At 44.1% G+C, this 19091-nt stretch overlaps 2 protein-coding genes and 1 long non-coding RNA gene across 11 annotated transcripts in view; 1 reads left to right on the top strand and 2 right to left on the bottom strand.

Moving 5' to 3' along the window:
- PPT1 (palmitoyl-protein thioesterase 1) overlaps window positions 1-4493 on the top strand; it is a 28135-nt gene extending 23642 nt beyond the window's left edge. Inside the window, exons 7-9 of the mRNA XM_058717914.1 lie at window positions 289-387; window positions 1662-1733; window positions 2950-4493. Coding sequence (XP_058573897.1) covers window positions 289-387; window positions 1662-1733; window positions 2950-3072 — 294 coding nt within the window. The 3' untranslated portion in view covers window positions 3073-4493. The remainder of the gene's footprint in view (window positions 1-288; window positions 388-1661; window positions 1734-2949) is intronic.
- LOC131504954 (uncharacterized) lies at window positions 1297-2950 on the bottom strand. The gene is made up of 2 exons (XR_009258209.1): window positions 1951-2950; window positions 1297-1515 (listed from the first exon to the last, which is right to left on the bottom strand). It is a non-coding gene; the product is annotated as an uncharacterized LOC131504954 (long non-coding RNA).
- Window positions 4494-4682: 189 nt separating the features above from the next.
- The window catches only part of CAP1 (cyclase associated actin cytoskeleton regulatory protein 1), a 28406-nt gene continuing 13997 nt past the window's right edge, over window positions 4683-19091 (bottom strand). For 3 of the 9 annotated variants that reach the window (XM_058717910.1, XM_058717908.1, XM_058717903.1), the window contains exons 2-13: window positions 17544-17665; window positions 16831-16931; window positions 15335-15412; window positions 12901-13044; window positions 12714-12799; window positions 11037-11142; window positions 9695-9872; window positions 7705-7889; window positions 7142-7265; window positions 6935-7017; window positions 6467-6610; window positions 4683-5868 (exon numbers count right to left, since the gene is read on the bottom strand). In XM_058717910.1, coding sequence (XP_058573893.1) covers window positions 5785-5868; window positions 6467-6610; window positions 6935-7017; window positions 7142-7265; window positions 7705-7889; window positions 9695-9872; window positions 11037-11142; window positions 12714-12799; window positions 12901-13044; window positions 15335-15412; window positions 16831-16931; window positions 17544-17655 — 1425 coding nt within the window. In that variant the 5' untranslated portion in view covers window positions 17656-17665 and the 3' untranslated portion in view covers window positions 4683-5784. Of the gene's footprint in view, window positions 5869-6466; window positions 6611-6934; window positions 7018-7141; window positions 7266-7704; window positions 7890-9694; window positions 9873-11036; window positions 11143-12713; window positions 12800-12900; window positions 13045-15334; window positions 15413-16830; window positions 16935-17543; window positions 17669-19091 lie in introns of all 9 variants that reach the window. The other 6 variants (XM_058717906.1, XM_058717904.1, XM_058717911.1 and 3 more) reach the window with 3 other exon arrangements.

A 19091-nucleotide genomic window follows, 5' to 3' on the forward strand; every position in this document is an offset into this window, starting at 1 on the left:
GGGTAGTAGCCTTTAACCTGTGTGATGGATGGCTATAGGGTGCAGCGACAGACTCATGGCCGCTGGCGTCTGTGTGCTCTGGTTGGCTGGGGGTATTGCCAGTCAGATAGGATGGTAAGAAAAGGCTGTACAAGATACATTCTGGGCAGGGAGCTGGAAAAGCAGTCCATACCATGGAGAAGAAATATGGTGGCCCAGGGTCGGGGAGACCAGAGCACTGAAAGGCTTTAACATCCCTGCTGGAACCTGATGATGTTGTCCCTGAAATACCGCTGGCCTTTCCTCCAGGGTGTCAATGAGTCCTACAAGAGAAACCTGATGGCCTTGAAGAAGTTTGTGATGGTGAAATTCCTGAATGATTCCGTTGTGGACCCAGTGGATTCTGAGGTGAGACACTGTATGGGCACAGCAAAACATGCCAGGAGACCCAAGGAGTAAATGGTATTAAAAAACAGCTGCCTGCTGGGGAAAAACCTTCAGTCTCTTTCCGCCACCTCTTGTGTAGCTTAGGGCGTCTTCACCTGAGGTCTAGAACTGGGACAGTGGGGGCTGGAACCCCCACCACCTGAAATTGTTTGCAAAATTATGAAGTTGTGTTCTCTGAAGAAAGGTCTAATGCTTTTACCACATTTTCCAAGAGACCTGTGACCCAAACCACCAGCCCAAAGTCTGTAAATCCCTGAGATTGGCACGCAAGGTCTGCCTTGACCTGTCCTTTCAACCCAGTCTTCCTTCATTACCCGCTTCATACCCTAGGATCAAGCCATCTTGTACTTTTTGAAGTGACCCAGAGTTGGCCTGTGTTTCTTTTACGTGCCTTTGTTCATGCTTTTTATTCTCTAGAGTTCCCTTCCCTGGGCTTTTCCACCTGATGAGCTCCTATTCATCTATCAAGGCCAAGCTCAAGTGGTCACTTCTTCCATCCAGGATGCCATCCCTATTCCAAGTAGAATTTGCTCTCTCTTTTGCAGAATCATCACATTATGTCAGGCCACCAGGGACTAGCAAACTACGGCCTGCTGGCCAAATCCAGCTTGCCATCTGCTTTTGTATGGCCCATGAACCGCTTTTTAATGGTTAGAAAAAAAATCAAAATATCTGATGACATAATTATATGAATTCATATTTCAGGGTCCATAAACAAACTTTTATTGGAATACAGCCATATTCAGTTTTAATTTTATTTATTAATTAGTCATATTCCTTTTTAAAATATTGTCAGTGGCTGCTTTTGTTCACAATGGTAGCACTGGGTAGTTGTACCCACGTGGCCCTTAAAGCCTCAAACATTTTGTATCTGGCCTTTACAGAAAAGTTTGCTGGTCCTTGTGCTACACAGCTGCTTCTGTGCCTCCGTAGACTGTTGAAAACAGGGACCATATATATTTTTTTTTTCGGGTGTGGAATTTAGCACGAGGATTTTCACAGCATAGGTGCTCAGTAATTGTAGGAAACAGGAATTCCGGAGAATTAGAAAGTTCTTGGGAAAGATGAACTCCTCCCTCAGGATCCACCCTGAAAAAGAGATGACTCACATAGACTCTATTTTTATTCTTCGCTACAACTTTGTGATGCTGTTGGTTATCTTAACGACTAGCCAGTCTCAGTCTGACAGTGTGTGCTATGTATCTGATCTGACCTTTCTGCCTCCTCTTCTGCAGTGGTTTGGATTTTACCGAAGTGGCCAAGCCAAGGAAACCATTCCCTTGCAGGAGACCACTCTGTACACACAGGTAACTGGGGAGGAGAAGGGTGCTGTTTTTTTCTGCTCCTGGTTCCTGAAGCTGCTAGGTTCTTTGGTGATAGACCCGGTCCCGTACACCTGGGAGCTGTGGGTGCCCAGAAGCGTCCGGCTTTGATATGGGTGAGGCTTATTAGGGTGCTGATTGTTACACCAGCTTATCAGGCGCCGGTTTACAGAAATGTAGATCCCAAATGAAAGACCTGTACCTCGTGGTTTTCAAGTATGCGCAACGGTCACATCATCTCCAGCTCCTTCCTTCTGATAAAAAGGTTCAGAACTGGCTTTCTTTGCTGCTGTGCAGGGTGCAAATCCAAGAATCCCCCGTGCATCATGAAAACATAAGGAGAGGTGTTACTTTAAAACATGAACAGACACGAAGTCCCATCTTGAAATTTAGGGCAGTGACCAGGGGAGCTCCTGCAGGAGCCCGAAGAAGCGCAGTAGGCCCCCCGCTGTTTCTCAAGCAGAGGTCGCACCGTTTCATGACCTCTAGTTCTGGAGCGTTCCATGCTGTTGGGACTCTCCCAAAAGTCACAAGTGCTGTCTGCACCACTTGCCTTCAGAGGCCAGTGGTCTCCTCTCTTAGCTTTTCTCCTGCATCTGGTGCCCCAGCTTGGGTAAGATCAAAGGAAAGGGAAGCTGGGGTCTGTTGAGCTTTGGAGGTTACAACTAAGAACCTCCCTATCGTGAAAGCCAAACCGACGGTAAGCTACAAGCAACACTCCGGCACCATCGACTGCCCGTCCTCCCAGCCATACGTGTTCTGTGGCACCGTGGGTAATGCCATCCTCAACTGCAGGATGGGAAAGCGTCTTGAGGTTTGTTATTGAAGGGTTGGCTGTGTTTTAAGTTAATGGTTTCCTGTCTTTGGCTCAGTCTCACTTAACTGACATTTTGAGGCACTTTTGTCTGTGGCTTGCCCACCCACATCGGTGGTCCTCCAGAAGCTTTAGGAAAGTTTCAGAAAGCAGAATACAGAACTCCGGACAACAGTCTCAATTACATGTGTGTTTCGAACGCTTAGGAGGAAAACTGGAAGGAGGTATCCTTTTTGGCATTTTCGACAGACGGTACACCTAAATTTTACTACTCAGGGCAGAGACTGCTTTTTGGGCATTTATCGCCAATGAACATTCTTTCTTTCTATTTTAACTGTAAAACTTTTCATTAGGCCTCTTGACTAACTATGGCCTTTCTCTCTGCAGGACCGCCTGGGGCTAAAGAAAATGGACGATGCTGGCCAGCTAGTGTTCCTGGCTGTAGAAGGGGACCATCTTCAACTGTCGGAAGCATGGTTTTATGCCCACATCATACCTTTCCTTGAATGAAACCCTTGTAGTTTGCACCAGAGCTCGGGGAGAGCCCCAAGCGCTTCTAAACCAGTAGGAGACAGTTCCCTTCATGCCTCAGCCTGAGCTCACATCCAGCTTGCAACTAATCCTTCCCTCTACTTATCACCTAACACGCCCTGCTCAGAAAGATCTAAGATTCGAACCTTATCCTTTGCCTCATCCTATCAGCATATGGTGTTAAATGCAAGTTTAATTAGTTAATAACCATGCATGGAGATTATTTTACAACCCCTCAATGTGGTCAGGCTGTCTTAGGAAACAGAGTCTGCTGCAGATCAGTGTCAGAACTGTGCCCAGGCCCAGAAGAGGCTGAAACTAAAGCAATTAGAGTCTAAAGGCAGACACCTTGTTCAGGAAAGCCTAGCCGCATTTCAAGCCAAGAGGTAGCCGGGATCCAGGCCCGAGGTGACCATAAATGCTCTCAATTTTGCTGGTGGCGATTCAACCAGCGCTTTTTAAAGCATTGCTTGATGTTTCTGCAGAATTTCTGGAGGCTACTCTCTTTTCTCAGTATATTGTCCTGTGGTAGCATTTGATCTGTTCTGCTAGGCCACCGTCTGGTCTCGGTAGCACTCTTTTTGTCCCTTCAGGTAGTGATGAATTAGGTGCTCTGTCACAAAAGGAGGGAAGTGGCACCCAACTGGATTACTTAAGGGAGGGGAGGGGGGTGTACATCTTGCTTAACTTAGGGGAGTGAAAAAATTGTACAAGCAGCTATAACACTGTTATGTCAACTATACTTGAATTTGAAAAACAATGCACAAGTATAAATGAAAAATGACAAGGCAGCTGGTTCTTCCCATTCCATCCTTGATTAACCTGTCCTTTCTCAGTATGACCAGTGGTCTAGATTCTAGAGGCACTCTGTTGCTGGTGTTAGCAGACAATGGGAGGAAAAATGGGAAGAGATCAGGCTAATTCCCATCTCAAAAAACCGTATTTATCAGTACGCTAAACTATATCTGATGTATTTGATGAAAAAAAAGGATGATTTGCTCAAAAAGTTTGGGGAACATTGTATACACCTTTTCTCCTGTTGGAGAGCAACTCACATTCGAATATTAATGACTCAGAATTCCTGTTTTTAGAGTAAAGAAAACTAACCTTAATCTACTGTTTCCCACACGGAGCATGGACATCGTGGCCGCCCCCTCCCCACCTGGAGAAAACCTATCAGCACTTCCTGGAAGACTGTTCTTCCAGAATGCCAATTTGAGATATGATAGCTATGCAGGAGGGAAGCACCTTGTTAGTGCTGCAAACTTTACCCTTTATGACTTTCCCCTCACCTTTCTCAAGCCTTATTTCTCAACTAAAAGATGAGGATTAAGGGTAACAAGTGGGGGAATATGAAAAAAAGTTTTATGACATTGTCTAAAATAAAGAATAGTTTCTTATCCTTGGTGTCCTTTTTCTTTCTTTTCAATATTCTTACATACACCTCAGGGCACCTGGTTGGCTCAGTCAGAACATGTGACTCTTGATCTAGGGGTTGTGAGTTTTGAGCCCCATGTTGGGGGTGGAGTTTACTTCAAAAAAAGTATTAATCTCTATACAGCAAATACCACCAATAAATACTAAGCAAGTTTGGTATTAATTTTATTCTATTTTCTGTATAACTTTAAGTACATAAAGGTTTATTTCCACAGGCCTCAGGAAATGGGTAGAAGTCACAGGACAATCTCTCTTCCCACCAAAAAAAGTTGCATATTTTGGTAAGTGTCCTAGAGAGAAAAACTGTAATTTACATTAGCAATGCTGTGCAAGATTCTTACACAAGACCTAAAACCAGGCTGCAGTGGAGATTTTAGTCCTTTGTTCAGGTGCCTGGACAGAAACCAAAAGCAGTTGGGCATGACAGGGCAAAGGAGGCAGTGAAGACGGAGGGCAGGCACCTAGCATGGAAGAAGGAAGGAATTCCAGATTCCTTGGAATGGTGTAGTTTCCTTGTTTGTTTTGTCTTGTTTTGTTTTTGTTTAAGTCGTCTCTGTAGGAAGGTGCTGGGCAGGGATCCCAGTGAGAGAAAGGGTCCAAGACTCCTTTAACTGGCCTGGGTGCAGGGCTCTGCCCAGCGGCCGATACAGGACAACCTACTCTCTCAGGTTCAGGCAGACCCAGGATGGAATGCAGAATAAAAGGAATGCCTACAGGAATCAATTTTGCTCGGAATGCTAGATGGCCAGGCTTCAGCCTTTGGTCCAGTGCGACCCCTGCCTCGCCTGTCAACAGTGAAAAGTTAGTTTGGTTAGAAGAACCAGCTAGAATCACACCAGCCTCTGCTACCTTCGTGGGCATTGTTAGAAAAAGATGAACTTGTGTGAACATTCTGATCTGTTGCTTCCTGGGGACCGCTTGATTCTTCCCAAATGACTGTTTGTTGGTCAAATAACCCCCAAAGGCTGAAAGCTAAAACACAGCAGTCCTGGTGTGCAGTTCCTTAAGAATGGACTGGTGGTGTGGTTGAGCTGACAGGGAAAAGCCGCACCTTCCCGCAGAAGATCAACTGACCTGCTCTCCCACCCAAATCTCAGCCTGAGGTATATTTCAGTGAAGGCAGGTAGCTGTGCTTCTCAGAGCAGAGAAGCGGTTTAAGAGCAGAAAGGTAGAGGAAATCTAGAAAAGAACCGCCTTGATACAGATTTATCCCACGGTGTGAGGGAGAGGGCAAAGAACCCAGTGGCACTTCGCTTATCCAGCAATTTCTGTCACTGTGGTGACCAACTTCTGCCCGTTCCATAGGGTCTTGAACTGCTCAGGGACTGGGAATTCATTCTGGAAACAAACAAACAAACAAAACGGGTTTAAATCAATCCCAAGTCCAAGCTCCAAAAGAAGCTGGGGTTAAATCTTACACTTTTCTCTCAATGCTTGCTTCCACTAAACTATTAGAGCAAGAAGGCGGTCCTGAGAGTGAAACTGAACCGCCAGTAAACAGGCTGGCTCTGTAACCAGCAGCACCACATCTCCCACTACCTGCCACCCTGCCACCGCCGTCCCGGAGGAGCGGTGTAGGAACGAGAACAAAGGCTCCAAAGCCAGCCAGACAGAGGTTTAAGTTTGTTTCCTACTGTTCCTGAATCAGCAATCTTAGACAGTTACACCCGTGAGGCACAGTGAGCAGGTACAGGACTTCGCGGCGCCAGTCCAATAGGGGGCGATGACTCCGTCCCACTCCTTTTTGCTACCTGAGCATCTGCTCAACCTGGAGCTCTACTTCATGTGACTACCTCATACTTATGGGTGCTCGAGGTGTGTATTGCTAGGTTGGACCCACTCAGTACCGAATGACCATGAACCAGCCTTCTCCAGCGCAAGTGATCTTCAGTCCCCCGTTCTGAGATCGTACTACCAAAGAGATCAAGGAACTTACAAAGTCACCGCCTTCTGTAGGAATGAGGACATTCATCTCAGAAGATTTGGCACTGACTATCTCGCAATCCAGGGAATTCTTGCTCAGGTAAACATGGCAGCCATCTGTTTTGTTGATGGAAATGGTTGGCACTTTACCCATTACCTGCAGAGAAAACCCAAAGTGCTGAGTCCCAGTAGCTGTGGAGAACAACAGGAAGTTTCAGGAAGATGCTTTCACTGTTTCACGTGATTCAGCAACTACATGAAAGGCTCACAAGTGCACAGCAGACACCGGATACTAGAGGTGGGTTGGGATGGGTGCTGGAAAAGGCCTCGCTGTAAAAGCCAACTCCTCTCCTGCCACCAAAGCAGCTCAGCTTACAGACTCAGTAGAATCAGATTCCCACCACAGCAACATCTGTGGGTCAGCCATGTCTTTCAATTAATTCCTCAGGGGCCAAAGGAAGGAGCCAAGATATCAAGTTACCTGAACTTTGACATCTCTACTATTGATTATCTCCACAATGCCCACCACGTCATCGAACACCAGACCGAGTTTCTTACAGTTATCTAGGAGAAGAAAGGGAGCAGGTCAACAGTACAACTTTAAATTTAACAACCTTTAGGAACAGGGTAGATATGGTTCCAGCTCTCTCAGGCTCTAGGACGGAGCCTAGGACTGACAAAAACTCACCTACTGTAATGGAGTTAATTTTGCCCTTGATTTGCAATGTTGTATTGACACACTTGTATATGTAAGCCACCTGTTTCAGCTCTGTGTCATCAATTACCAGGTTGGAAACATTCTCCTGATTTTCCTGTTAAAGAGATACCGCTTTTAGGAATGTCATCACTAATACACACTACCCCCCAAAACAGGCTATCCCGAACTTCTGTTCTTGTAATCTAACCCAAGACCCTGCACTCATTTGGCTGTGCTCCATATACATTTACGTATATATGTGTGTGTGTGTGTGTGTGTATGTATATATATATATATATTTTTTTTTTTTTTTTTTTTAACATTTACTTTTGAGAGACAGAGAAAAACAGCAAGGGAGAGACAGAAAAAGAGAGACGGAAAAAAAAACAGGGAAGAGGCGGAGAGAGAAGGAGACACAGAATCTGAAGCAGGATCCAGGCTCTGAGCTGTCAGCACAGAGCCCAACGTGGGGTTCAAACTCACAGACTGCGAGATCGTGACCTGAGGCAAAGTCGGACCTTAACAGCAAACCAGTCCTGGCATTTTTAACTCACCACTCTCCACTTCTTGCCCTCCAGTTCAAGTACAGGTGGCTCCTTCTTTGTGGTTGGTTTGGGGGACGGGCTGACTCCTGGTTTAGGTGCAGAGAATGGTTTGGGGCCACTTCGTACTGGACCACTCTGAGCCTTCAGGGCAGGGTTCTTGTGAGTCTTCATGTCATCAGATACATGTTTCAGGGCTGTAAGAACAACAGCTGTCTTGTGCCCATCCTTCGTACCACGGCTTTGGGCTGAGGCAGTAACCAACTTCTGTTCTCAGAATTAACTGCCTTAACAAAAACTTAACAAAAAGTCAAAAGCCAGGGCTCTGAGATGTTCTCTTAAACAAAGGTTTTGGAGAAGCACTTTTAGAATTTCCCTTCTACCCCAAGGTACAATTATACAGTTGCATTAAAAAATAAAATAAAATACAGACTTATGTGCATATGGGAGGAAAGGATATATGAATGCACAGAAAAAGATCTAGAAAGACATACAGCAAATATATATTCACAAAATATGTACAGTTTTTAAAGCAAAAGAAGAAAAAATATGTGATAGTAAAGCAAATTTGGTAAAAGGAAAGAAACCTCACCCACAGCTAACCTACCGCACCTCCTACTCAGTGTTTGCATTTGACATCTCCTTCCACCAGTTTTCCTATTGATAAACGTTTTTTATTTGGTTATAACCATGTACACTGTTAACAAGTTTGGTTTAACGAATTAACACTTAAAAAAACTTTCTCATGTTAACCTCCAGTTTTTTTTTAATGTTTGTTTATTTATTGGGGGGGAGGGGCAGACGAAAGGGAGAGAGAATCCCAGGCAGGCTCTGCGCTTTCAGCACAGAGCCCAACATGGGACTCAGTCCCAAGAACCATGAGATCATGACCTGAGCCAAAATCAAGAGTTGGACACGTAACCAACTGAGTCACTCAGGCGCCCCTAACCTAGTTTCTGAAAAAAAGAAAAAAAATTTTTTTTTTTTTAAGGAGCAGATTCCACAATCACCTTCCCACTGTAGGCGGATAAATGTCTTCCTCTTAAATATGGCCCAATTTATTTAACGAATACTGACTGGCCCTTTCAGCTCCACCACTCCCTGTGGCTGTAGTGTAAGTACTATATTTTTTCTTAAACACTGCATGGTTCCCTGTAAAGAAAGGCATTAATTAATGGCTGCTTAGTATTCCATTAAGAGGATATACCACAGTTAACCATTTCTCTTACTGTTGGATATTTAGGTTGTTATACCATTTTTAGCTACTGCAAATAATATATAGTAGTTGGTCTTTGTTTTAGATATTTTTACGGGTAGATTCCTAGAAGAGGGCTGTATAATTTAGACTTCCACCTTCTATATATAAGGGTGTCAACTTTCTCTATCCTGACATTGGTAATTATATTTATTTTTTTTAAATGTTTATTTTTGAGAGAGAGAAAGTGTAAGAGCTGGGGAGGGGCAGAGAGAGAGGGAGACAGAGGATCCGAAGCAGGCTCCGCACTGTCAAACACAGAGTCCAATGTGGGGCTCAAACTCATGAACTGTGATCTCATGACCTGAGTCAAAGTTGGATGCTTAACCAACCGAGCCACCCAGGCACCCCCCAATATTGGTAATTCTTATGCAAATTTCCATGACTAATATATGCCCCCTCTCCACCCCCAGGATGACTTCCCAAAGAAAGCATGTGGTAACACGGAAAAGGCTCTAGGGTGAACTGCCAGCACCATGCCTCGGCACACTAGGGTACTCTATATATGCCACTTAATATTAAGTCACTTGCTTATGGGGCAGAGGGCTTCCCCCAACTATAATCACCCACTTTTAATTCCCATTTAAGCCAGCTTTATGTCCCTTTGGGCAACTTGAAGGACAGTGACACCCAAATGAATTCTCCCATACACAAACCAGGGTTCTGTTTTTGCAGACCGTCAGGTCTCTAGTTGATCAAATCAAACAACTTACTGTACCAACTCTCCTTGCCAAAATATTCACTTACCATGTGTGATGCTCTCCCCCTGATTAATCTGCGCAAACAGTGCTGAGCGGGAAGCAGACTCATCTGAGCCAGAACTGGTGGGGACTGGTGGGGGAGGTGGGCCTGGTGGGGGAGGAGGAGGACCGGATCCAGCAGAAGGTCCAGATGGCAATCCACTCAGTTCTTTTGCCACAGGCCCCTGGAACAATAAGGGCAGGTAACACAGCCATGATCTCTTCCCTTCTGTACCATTCCCAGTAGGGTCCTACACATGTTCTAGGACATGGGGTACCCACTGTAGCCCTTGACGCTAGGATTCAAGCTCCCTATCCACACCCAAAGGGGTTTTATTCCCTCTTACCCTTTCCCAAAGATCCAATTCAGCTCCATTTTTCAACTTTCACATCATTCCTTTGGCCTCTACCCGATTCCAGCTCTAACCCATAGTTTTGCAAATCAACTTCATGTGTCACCAGTACCTCAGCCTCAACAAGTCCAAGGCTGATGTCATCGTCTCCTGCCTGCTCCTCTACCTGTACAATCACCCCCTTGTTTCTATTTCAGTAAAAGACATTGCCATCCAAGCTTGACTCTTCGATCTTCTTGAGTCTAACGCCCTCAAGCTCATCAAACCTATTACCTTTTATAGCTTCTGCAAATTCTTCTGTACCAGCTCCTAGCACCATCAGCACCTCCATGGTCTGAGCAGGAGCCCTTACCCCTAACCTATATACTGAGACTCTCTCAAGGCCAAGTCTGATCGTTATTACTCTCTTGCTCGAAAGGCACAATCAACCTTCCTTTCCAGCCTTTTATCCTAAAAATTGGACTCTCTCCTTCAACTGAAGCCAGAGATGACCAATCTGTACATTTACTCTACATGTACTCTGTTTAAGCTATGCCGTTTGCCAGTATTCCCATTTCTCCCACTTCTCACTGTTCTCTATTTGCAATGTCCCAGATCAGAGAACACCTGTTGAAAGTACAATCTCTTCCGGTGAGACTCACACTCCATCTTACTCCGTCGTCTATATCTTTATCACGGTATTTTACTTGTTGACTTGTATTTAGGGGTTTTCTGTCTCTGTTTTTAAGCGTCTGGAGGGTTGCGATAATGTAACTCGTTCTTCTGGCTCCCCTCCAGCCCAATCACTATCTCTGACCCATGTGTACTGAAACAATAGAATTGGATATTCTTCTCTGACCCTTGCTTTCTTCACACTTTTCTTTTTTCTCCCCTTTTCTTTCTACTCTCCACTGTAAAGACTAGCATTCCTTCTTGGACCTTGGTAGCACCAAAGTCTAAGAAACTTGTGGACCCCTGTCCTGGAGGGATAGAGGGAGGGAAGAAAGGCTCACTAACCGTTTTGCTCCAGGACAGTCCAGTGGTATGGAACTCCTTAATGTAAGCCTGTAGCTCTGTCCATATACTCAAGTAAGCTTTGACCCAGTCCACGTGCTTCTTATCACTAGGAGAATTAAAGAGAAACTCACCACAGACAGTCAGGGCACATTACAATAGTGATTCCAGAACCCCTCCTATCTGTGAACTCATATCCTCCCACCTGTGGTGTGGTTTTGCTCAATGACAGCTTTTCTATCACAACTGAGCTTTACTTTTCTTTTTTTTTAACCTATGCTATTACCCTAATTAGACTAAAGTCCATTAGGATAGGGACTCCAGATTATATCTCTTTCTATCTCTTATAGCAGTATTCTTCAAACTTTTTTAAGTATAACAAAACCATATTTTTCAAAGTATACCTTAGGGAGCACCTAATATACAAAACTAATAAAAGCAGGCATTCTGTGCATGAAGCTATATGATAGAAGGTCCCTTGCACATCACTGTGGAACTCTAGGACTTCAAGAAACTCAACTGCCTTATACCACAGTGTCTTATGTCAAAGTATGCCCCTCCCACCAAAAATTTAAAACTTCCCTGGAGGAAATAATCAGCATTAGATTATAGAAAGAGCACTGAATTGTGGTTCTTCTTATATATTAGAAGACTTTATGCCTATTTATCATAAGACCTAATTTGCTCAACTGTGAAGTGTGGAGTTTAAAGGCAGGTTAAGTCAAAACACTGCGATGCTTAACTCCAGGTTGCTGGAAGGAGGGATCAAGGAAGTGCCTGGTGTTCTGAGACCTATTTCACACACACGAAGCTATTCCTTCACAGTAGTTACTCAACAAATGTTGGTTGACTGATGACTGACAGAAGAAAGGAAGGGCTTGGGTAATTATGCAGCTAAGTGATAGCTGCCTGCAGTCACTCCAGCTCAAAACCAGCAATGGAGAAGTCAGTTAGGACTGGTGAACATACGTGGTTAGACATACAGAGACTCCCCTCCTCTTACATGATACACGTGCTTCACCAGACAGCTGCCTTCTCACTTTACCCGACTACGTGAATAGTCAGGGTGATTTCCGAGTAAATCTTACAGAACCTTTTGTCCCTAAGCCAATTAGAAATTCTCAACAAAGGAACAAAATCTACCTTGTCTAAACAGGCAAATTAAAGGGCATTTGTCGGGGCGCCTGGGTGGCACAGTCGGTTAAGCGTCCGACTTCAGCCAGGTCACGATCTCGCGGTCCGTGAGTTCGAGCCCCGCGTCAGGCTCTGGGCCGATGGCTCGGAGCCTGGAGCCTGTTTCGGATTCTGTGTCTCCCTCTCTCTCTGCCCCTCCCCCGTTCATGCTCTGTCTCTCTCTGTCCCAAAAATAAATAAAAAATGTTGAAAAAAAAATTTTAAAGGGCATTTGTCCATTTTATCTCCAGCAAAACTTCCTAAACCTGGAAGGGTAAGGATGAGAAGACTAAAAGGGGCTCTACAAACCCTTTGGAAAAAAAGCAGAAGTGAAAGGAGAAATACTTCCTGCTTGCAGATGCAGCCTCTATAAGCCAGTATCTATAAAACTTCTGAGAAAGCAGCCCTGGGATGGAGAACCAACACAACAGCCTTAACCCCCAAATGCTACTCCGGCAAGTAATCAGCTGACGTGTCCTGAACCCCTTAAGAAAAGGCTGGACTTACACATCTTTGTATTCCTTGAGGACTCGGTTTGTATAAAACATGGCAGCATCATTCATTTCTTTCACATAGGGACCAGGCTTGGGAGCCTAGAGAAACAGCAGCGGTCAGTGACTCAGAGCCTCTCCAGCCATGTCCCCTTACCTCTTTCATTCCATCCCTTCCCTCCCAAGGAAGCTGCGCTGCTCACCACAGCCACCCAACCCAGGGCCTGGATACTTTCGCTGACAGCTGACAGGTGGTTGAACAACTTGCTGCCTCGGTTCTTCTCCCGGAAGGTTACCACTTCTTGGATCTGCTCGGAGATGGGTGCCAACAAATCCGAAAGTTTATTCTAGGAAGAGATGCAGGGGAAGATTCGGGTTAGTCTTTCCACAAAAGCTTTACGCGTTTGTCAACTTGGACCTTGCAGGCAAGAATTCATGGGCTGTATAATGAACACCCAAATAAACTTTGTACTCATCCTGCACAGATTCATATGACTATAACACTGCTCCTCACCTCACCCTCCTCAGGCTAGATCTGGTGGCTCTTCATGATCAGGACCCTTACTTCATCTATACCACAAAATTCTACCATTTAAGCCACTGGTCTCTTTTCTGCCCCACTAGTAGGAGATACTATCTCATTTCTGAGCCTTTACTCACGATGGTCTCTTCTTTTTCCTTTTATCCAAATACTCCTTATACTTCATGAGGAACAGCCCTTCAACTCCAGCCACACTGGCCTCCTATAGCATTAATTGTCAGCATAACCAATTTTGGCACCTTATCATGCTCCAACACAAACTATTAGTGGATCCACGTTGAGTATGTTTTTCTTTTTTTTTTTTTTTTCTTTATTTTTTTTTTTTCTTTTTTTTTTTTTCAACGCTTTTTATTTATTTTTGGGACAGAGAGAGACAGAGCATGAACGGGGGAGGGGCAGAGAGAGAGGGAGACACAGAATCGGAAACAGGCTCCAGGCTCCGAGCCATCGGCCCAGAGCCTGACGCGGGGCTCGAACTCACGGACCGCGAGATCGTGACCTGGCTGAAGTCGGACGCTTAACCGACTGCGCCACCCAGGCGCCCCGACGTGAGTATGTTTTTCAAAATTTCTCATTAACTTTTCAAATACCAGGCTTTGTCTCAGCCTTCTTTTATAATCTTTATAACCCTCACACATTGCTAGCTATATAGCAGCTGCTGAGCAGAGATCTGATGAACCAAATGCAAATAGAGGGCTTGGCATTTGAGCTGGCAGCTTAGCAAAATGGATGAATCTTCTGTTTCCATGTTTTACCCTTTCTCCAAAGCTCAGTTTCCTGAACATTGCAATTCTCAGATCACAGCATGAAAACAGTCTAACACAGGAGTCCGCAAACTTTCTCTACAGAGCCACACAGTGACTATTTCAGTCTTTGCAGGACATATGGTCTCTGCTACAGTTTCTCAACTCTGCCATTATAGTGCATAAAGCAGCAACAGACAATACTTGAAAGAATGGGCATGGCTGTGTTCCAAAAATCTTTCACTTACAAACTAGATGGCAGGCTAGATTTGGCCCGCAGGCTGTAGTTTATCAATCCCTAGTCTAGAACAAGGGAAATATAATTGTCTCTCAGCTGCCTGATTTGTTGTGGAAAGTGCGGGTTTGGAGAAAAGGTTTCGAAAAAATGCCTTAACCATTCAAGACAGATTAAGAATTAAAGTCTAATATATTTAACATTATCTTAAACTATTTTTATATTATTTAGGCATGCTGAGGGTCCAGGGGTTTTAAACACAAGAGTCGCAGGAAGACCTGCTTCGTTACCTCTCTGCCATGAAAAGCCAAATGCCTAAAGAAGAAATAGGGACACCTGGGTGGCTCGGTCAGTTAAGCATCTGACTCTTGGTTTCGGCTCGGGTCATGATCTCATGGTTCATGAGACTGAGTCCCATGTCAGGCTCTGCACTGACAGTTTGGAGCCTGCTTGGGATTCTCTCTCTCTCTCTCTCTCTCTCTCTCTCTCTCTCTCTCTCTCTGCACCCATGCCCCCTGGAGCGCGTGCACGCTCACTCACTCTTTCTCTTTCTCTCAAAAATATATAAACATTTAAAAAACAAAGAGATAGAACAAAACTAAAATCTTTGGTTGTGAGAAAAATCTATTTCCTCTAATTGATTCTCACACCTTGGTAGCATAAAATTTTGAGGTAGGAGTACACTTCAAGGGAGATCTCCACCACGGAAAGATGAGGGAAGAAGCAGTACTTTAGGAGTTTTAGGGTCTCCACAGCAGCATTACTAAAGCCCAGTCACAGTGAAGCAAGAGAACTACTCTCTGACCCAAGGCCTTACGGGACAATATGATGAATTTGGCCTCAGCCAAGAAGTTAAAAAAGGCTGTCTACTGAGAGAAGCAGCGAAGTCCAGGAGTAACTACAGTCCCAAGTAAAAAGGATGGGGGAAAAAAAAACAGTAGAGTCCAATAAATACTGAATGGCACATTCTCATACGGCACTTTAAGTCTGACTACTGGGACTTGGTGTGACCGCACACGAGGCTGAGGGTCTTTTTAGCCTGTCGCCGTACTTGGCAGAAACCTCTCAACCCATCCTGAGCATCAAGCCACAAGGAAACCAAGTAGCAGTGAACTTACGCCTGCTGGCTGCTGACACTGAGAGGCTGTAACCAAGAGAGCTCGCTCCAACTTCACGCCCGTGTGAACCATCTCCGCCTGCCGGAAAGGAGAAGAATCAGTTATTCTCGCCACATTACAACTGGAGAGGGTCCTGATGACAAGAACCCGAAACCTCCACTTCCATGTGGTCTGGTAGCAACCCGGGAACTTCCTGTTGCTTTCCTCAGGTACTCCACTTCCAGGGAGTGGCAGAAGGATTACAGGTACCACCGTTCCCGTGGCAACTAATCAGGGATACATATCCGGGAAATGAAGGCAATTAGGGTCAGCTTTAGATGAAATCAAGTTAGCAACTGTACACGCAGTGTGATATGAAGGGCACTGAAAAATCCCTCTTGTCTCGCATCACCAAAAAGGCTCTTTTCTCAAAAACTAGAGGTGGAAGTCAAGGCAAAGGCCAAATTGATGCCCGAATTCCCAAGGTATTTACTCCTTTAGGTTATAGCTGTTTCTCAAAGGTTGGGTCATGACCCATTCACAGATTAAAAAAAAAAAAAAAAAAAAGAGTGCCACGCAAGTAGGTAAGACTGCTTTGTGAAGCTTCTGACTCAGTCACAAATACATTTTTTCTTCCTGACCGTCATGGTCAAAGGAGTTTAAGAAACATAAGTCTACAGGCACTATCTAAATAGAAAATTTCAAATAAGGTAACCTGTTTTTTCTAGATTTGCATTTTTAGAACGTGTACGTGATACATGTTTTTAAATCTTTTAAGTGTGACAAACTGCATAAAGTAAAAAATGCAAGCCCCCACTCTTGTATCTTAGTCCCAGTCCCACTCACTAGAGCTAACACCACTGCCAACAGATGGCACAGGAGAGGCTCAAAATAGACCTTCCAAAGATCAAGCAACCAGTCTTGCTGAAGGGTCAGGAAGATCCTAAACATGGTTATTGCTTATAGAGGACCATTCAGGACTAGGAGAAAGATTCTGGGTCCCAAAGAAAGATACAGAATATATATGTGAGTGTGGGGGTGGTGACGATGTAGGTGGCAGCATATGAAGGGAGGTGGGTGGAGAGGCACCTGTCACTGCCTACTTCACATTCCTGCTGTGAGCTAAGTGTGAAAATAACTCACATTAGCATAACTAATAACTATCGAGCATAGTTTTATAAACGCTAAGTCATGACTATGACTCCTTTGCATAAGCCACCCTAGGCTTGGTTATATAACATGTTGGGATCAGAATGGTAGAATGTTCTCACTATAGAGATGAACCAAGCCATAGTTTATGCACCAAGCAAGTTACCTGCATAAAAGAAGCCCACACAGTAAATGTGATCAAAGCAGAGGGCCTGGAAAAATCTGAGGAACTGTTCCAGTGCCTGGAGTGAGCTCCTCAGTGAAGGTAAAAGGGAAGGAGCCAAGGGACTCTTAAACCAAGAAGGAGTTGGATTTGAAGACCACCACCAGTCCTTAAAAGAGGGGGAAAAGGGGCAATACATCCTTACATGTTTCTGCACATCTCCCCCAATCTCTTTACTGATCTTCAGGTACTCTGCCACAGGACCGGTAAGCAGTGAGTCAAATGCTTGCACATATGGAGCTGCTCCTGCTAGACAGAGACACACACCACAAAGGATCAGTCATGCACCAGAAAGATGATTTTTAAAAAGCACTTCCACATGAAAGTGGAGAAGCAAGGTAATACAGTAGACAGAATACTGGAACACGAGTCCGGAAACCTGGGTTCTAGTTCCAGTACCACCACTAACTGCCTGTGTGACCCTAAGTTCCTTTTCCTCCCCGAGCTTGACTTTATCTATAAAATTAAAATGAAAAACAAAAACAAAAACAAAAAAACCCCAATCTCCCTTTTAGCTCTAACATTCTATGATTCATTTGGTGCATATACAAAATGGCTAATTTGCCAATCATTTGGACAGAGAGCGTTTTAATATCACTTGTCACTCGACTTACACTAGAGTCATTTTGCTAAAGAAAGAACAGGAAATATCACACAAGCAGGAAGTTCTTTGTTAAAATAACCACAGGCCTCCCTGCACAAGTCACTTCCTCTCTTATCTGTTCACAGGCGATGAACTTAGCAGATTAAGCATTTTGGGAAGTTAGCTCCAAAGGAGAGAATACCCTACGACAGAAAAATTTCAGGCCAAGACAGAGTCTTCATTCAAAGTACTCTGCTGTGCTGCATATTGCTTACCTTTTGGAGCACTGTCTCCATAGCCACAGTGCATGTCAGAGGCATGGGATACTGCCTCCAGGCGGCCCACTGCCCTCTCCAATCTTTCTACCAGATTTTGCATGTCAGCCATAATGTACGACCTGCTAAAGGAGATCACATGTCACTTGTGTTAATAGTACATAGCACCTAAGGAGAAAAGACAGAATACTCACGGGGTGAAGAAGATGCCAATTCGGAAGAACAGAATCATTTAATAATAAAACCAGATGAAAAACAGATGAACATATTTGCAAAATCATCAAGACCTCATTAAGCAAGAGAGCTACCCAGGAAAAGGTGTTCACTGAAAGCAAATGTTTCCCCATTCAAATACTTACTGAATATTTACTATGACAACACCAAGTATTTATGCCAGAATTTAGAATTTACACAGTATGGTCAATATATTATCTCAGTTTGTGCCTCCCAACAACTATTCAGGAATGGAAGGTTAATCACCACACTCTTTAGAGATAGGAAATGTAATTACAGTGAAGTTAAACGACTTACCTACTGTCACATAGCTAGTTAATAGGAAAGCCAGCACTTTAGTTCCAGTCATCTGGCTCTAAATTCAGTGTTTTTTTCCTGCAACATCCTGCTGCCCACATATGGAATGCCAAAAACCAAGATGAATAGGGTATTTATTCTGCCCTCAATAACTTAGTCTGACAGTAGTTATTTGACGTGTACCCTAACAACTACAAATAGAAAAAAATATGTGAAGATAACACAAGAATGTTGCAGAAAATAACAGAATTTTAGGAAGGGGAAGAGCGCATCAGCTGAAAGAATCAAGAGAGGATAGCATGGAGAAGCTGCCACTTGAGCCAAGCTTCACAAAAGAGGATGGGTATGATCCAGATTTGCAGTAGGGAAAAATAGACACATCCAGAAGAGCTTTTTACAGATCTTTCACAAGTACTAATTTATCTGAAATTAGTCTCATTCAACGTCTAAATCCTAAAGAAAGTAAGCTCTACCACAGAAAGGTACTTCTCCGGCTTGTTGCCTATTATCCTCTACCATCCAGACCACTACCTGGCAGGTAGAAGGTGTTCAATAAATATTTATGAAGTTAATGAACCTGAAATATAGCATCCCCAAACTCCAGAGGGACAAGTATTCTGAAAGTTCATAATCATTAAATGTTTTCAACACACATCCACATGAAATGGTTGACACCGTAAGTGATATAAAAATCAGTCAGTGACGCTTCAGTCAAAGCCTTGACTTGCAGATTCCACTTCCAAACATTAATTAGTTCAGGTAACTGAAGCTGAATGAACCCAACACCCTTGAAATTGCCTAAAATGACCACAGCAATTACAATTTCCCCAAAGATGTCATGTCAGACTATCTCAATCTAACATACTCCCCTCCCTGTGGACAAGATAAGCAGCTGACAAGACAAAGTAAGGAAGACAACATAATCCCTGTCCATTTTTCCCAGTGTGTTGGCTCTGGTCTCTCTGGGCCCAACCAGAGAATGTTGTTTAAAAAAGAATCAAAGAAAAAAATGTGAAG

This window comes from Neofelis nebulosa, chromosome 2 (genome assembly GCF_028018385.1).
Source record: "Neofelis nebulosa isolate mNeoNeb1 chromosome 2, mNeoNeb1.pri, whole genome shotgun sequence".
Classification (NCBI taxonomy): Eukaryota; Metazoa; Chordata; class Mammalia; order Carnivora; family Felidae; genus Neofelis; species Neofelis nebulosa.